General features: G+C 34.5%; 1 protein-coding gene across 1 annotated transcript; it reads left to right on the top strand.

Annotated features, from left to right (window-relative positions):
- Positions 1–917: 917 nt before the first annotated feature.
- LOC110426423 (ribonuclease MC-like) lies at positions 918–1864 on the top strand. The gene is made up of 3 exons (XM_021441630.1): positions 918–1175; positions 1259–1454; positions 1599–1864. Exons 1-3 carry the CDS (start codon positions 918–920, stop codon positions 1862–1864), a joined length of 720 nt encoding a protein of 239 aa, XP_021297305.1.
- Positions 1865–3885: the final 2021 nt, after the last annotated feature.

Here is a 3885-nt window from a genome sequence, read left to right on the forward strand (position 1 = left end):
GGATTGTCTTAGTTGTAGTCTGATCTCATTGCAATCAAGTTGGTTTGTTCTTATTGTATATGCCAGTCAAGCGAAGAAAGAGGAATTATGTCTCTTCATTTGTAGTTCTGTACCATTACTATTTTGTTAAAAGTTTTTTGTAAATTTATTCGTTAATGAAATCTCATGTATATTTTTTTTTGAAAATATAATTTTATTAATACCTGAACATTGATATAATTGTTGTTATCTCAATAAAATTGAGATACATGTATAACTAAAGAGAAAAGTTTGTAACATCATAAACTTATCCAAACTATAAAAATCAAAGAATAAAACATAATTCTCATTCTAGAACTACGATCAAGTATAAAACATTTTTATCTATCAGCACCAAACTTGCCTAAAGAATCTGCAAAGGAAGTCCCAAAACATTTTTACCTTAGCTGCAAACAATAAAGAATCATCCCAAGCTACACCACATATAGAGCAGGAAATCAGGGACGTTACAAGCTCCGAAATTGCTAAATATTTGATTTAATAATCGGTGCATGATTTTTTTTTTAATTTTTCAAACTGTAAAATTATATATACTTTATCCATCTCAATTTTTAGCTTGTCTTTCTTTAATAGTTCGGACATTAAAAAATATAAAACATCAAATTCATATGAAATACATTGAAATCAACAAATTTTTTAAAACTCGGTGAATATTATATAGAGATAAATAAAATGAGAGGAAAGGGAATATATGAGGCTACAACCTGGACAGTGGAAACCACAACCCAAAAATATTAGCAATGTGGATGTAGCAGTCACTGCTAGTGCGGCAATATATATATATATATATATATATATATATATATATATATATATATTCTCCATAGATGTACTCTGGGCAAGCTTGATTACTTACCTAGCATCTTCTTCTTGCAACAATGAATAGGCAGTTATTAGCTGTTGCTGTCCTAGCCACATTGCTAGTGTCAGTTATGTCTGATTTTGACTTCTACAAGCTCAGTCTCCAGTGGCCACCTTCTGTTTGTTACACCGGAAGGAGGTGTATTCCAGACATCCCCAATAAGTTCACCATCCATGGTTTATGGCCACAACATGCTGATGACGAACCGGTGCGTCCCTACAACGAGGATACTTCATGCATCGGTGTCACTCCCATGAGTTCAGCAGATGCTATGGTAAGAATTTTATGGTCCTATTTATATATATTATTTTTATTCTTGCAATTCTTATTAGTTATTTATTTAATTAAAACTTGTAGAATCAATTGGGGCTCATCCAAGGAGAATTAACGGAATATTGGCCAAACCTTCTCACCAGAAATGATCAACGGGATGATCAAGGTTTTTGGAGCCATGAATGGGAAAATCATGGAATGTGTTCGAATTATCCTCATGATCCTTTTGGTTATTTTCACAGGACCGTTTTGCTCACTAAAACGTACAATCCATTAGAAGGTAATTATACATAAAAATTGATTAAGTATAGCTTTAAATTCATATTCAATGACTGTATTTATTAAGAACACATTGACTAAACCCTGTGAACAAATTAAAGGAAAGCAATATTGATTATATCTTTTGCTTCCCTCCTCTAACCAGTTATTGGAATTCAACCTGGAGATGAAACACATGAAGTGGGAACCATCTTAGAAGCTGTCAAGCAAAATTTGGGAGCATATCCTCAAATTGCATGTAACACTCGGCCTCGCGCTTTAGATCCGTTGCGGATCCCTCAGCTGTGGGAGATCCGTTTTTGTTTTAACAGGGGAGACCCACCTTCTGTCCTTCGAGACTGCCCCAAGAAATTGGCTGGTACTTGCTCAGAGGAGACTAACCTTATAAGGTTCCCTCCAAATCCTATTTAGGGGGTGTTGCGAATTCAGTAAAAATAAATAAGCAACTCATGCTTACTTTAATGGTTGCTACTCGTCAATAAGAGGATTAAAGTCTGAGGCTCGCATCCCAGACTCACTTCTCGAGCTATGTAATGCTATGAAATAATTTTGTAAAACTTTGCCGCACCCTTTAAAGCTATGTATTCCCAGCTTCACAACAGGTGCTTGGCAATGTGAATCATTCTGCCTGTATCTTGAGTGTACTACTTTAATAAGATCTGGTACTTCCTTGGATCTTATTTACCGCCAAATTTATTTTTTTTAATTTAAATAAGTTTATATTCTAATCTCACTCTTGGATGTCCTTTTTCCAGTCCGAACCATGCATCTGCTTAAAACAGGTAACAAAAAAAAGAAAAAACTCTAAATTTAGTTCAAATTGTGTAATAAAATTTAATACCATTATCAAAACTATAGTCTAATCAATGATGAACATGTAAAATGTGAATTAAATTATAGCTTTTCAAAAAAAAAATGGATGATGAACAACAACAAGGTATTTATATTTTTTACAGATTGTGACACAGCTTAATTTATTGAAGGTAGTACTCCATATTTACATTAACACAATGTGCACCCAAAAATATTTTGTTTGGTCACATTATCTGAAGAGAGCTTTTATTTGAGAGAGTGGTGAAGATATGCGTTTGCAACCATGTGGTAGTATTTGGCAAAGATTGCAAATTATTCACCTCAGCATCAGATGACATTGTTACCTGTTCATTGAGCCATGTATAAAGTTTGGCCCTCACGATGTGATCGAGTTGGATGAAGCTTGTCTCTGATAGAATAAAGCTAAACCAAGTTTTGGAACTCTGTTTTCATTTATCCACCTGCATCGTCCTTAATTTCTCAACGTTTTGTGCTAGTAAATAGTTTACTTTATAAGTCATTTTGCCATTGAAAAATTGGCTACTAGACAAGAAAACTGATAAACCATAGTCAGGTAAACAATTATGGAGGACTGCTCGTTCCTGCCTCTTGGAAATTTCCTGACGGAACGAAAATCAAATTCATGATTGAGAAAAAAGAAAACTTAAATATCATATTTATCTGTAACTTAAGCTCATTATATGCAAAAATCTCTTGAATTTTAGTTGCAAGTATATAAATCGTTGTTGCCTTATGTCTTGAATTAGAATAGTAACAAGGGGAGAATGAGGATTATGAGACTAAGATAGATGGTTTACCTCTCTTTTACATATCTTAAACCTAATAGACTTTCAAGTGTAAACAGATGAAAATAAAGCATTTGATTATATATACTTTTGTTTTCCTGCAAACAGGTATGGGATTTGGATCGGGACAAGCTCTGCACAAAGCAAAAGAGATGAGGGATGCTACCAGAGCAAAATTGGGAGCACATGCCGAAATTTCACGTAATAAAGTGAGGCGGAGGATCCAATTGAAGGAGCTGCCCCTTATGCTTTAATAGGGCGACGCCCCGCTTCGTCCTTTAAGACTCCCTAACAAAATATTCTACTGCTTGTTCAAGTGACTATGACCAAATAAAGAATGCATTGCCTGCGCTTAACTATATTGTTGGTTCAAACCAACATAGTTTGCTTATATGTTTGTTTTCCTCCTCCAACCAGGTATGGGATTTGAACTGCGATAGAAGATCCTTACACAGGAAAAGAGATATCAAAATGGTACGGAGATAGTATACAATTGGATTGATGATGGAGGGCCACCATTCCATGTCGAAGATTCAGTAAAAGTTAATGTAGATATATGTAGCAATAACTCCTAGTCCTAGTGCGGTAATCCCATTGGCGAGGTTTCAATTAGTGCAGTTAAACAGGATTTTGCTTGAAAATGATTCGAAGTTGTTGTAAAATTGTGCTTGAGAAATGATTTGAATATTGGCACTTTCAACTTAAATATTCTTGCAAATTGCAATTGTTTTTTGATGTACAAGAAGATTCAACTTTGATCGTGGTGGGATGATTCGGTTTATTTCTTGAACTCTTGAGTTGGGGAACTTTGTG

This window comes from Theobroma umbraticum, unplaced genomic scaffold, assembly GCF_002168275.2.
Source record: "Theobroma umbraticum cultivar Fairchild unplaced genomic scaffold, ASM216827v3 scaffold_55.0, whole genome shotgun sequence".
NCBI lineage: Eukaryota > Viridiplantae > Streptophyta > Magnoliopsida > Malvales > Malvaceae > Theobroma > Theobroma umbraticum.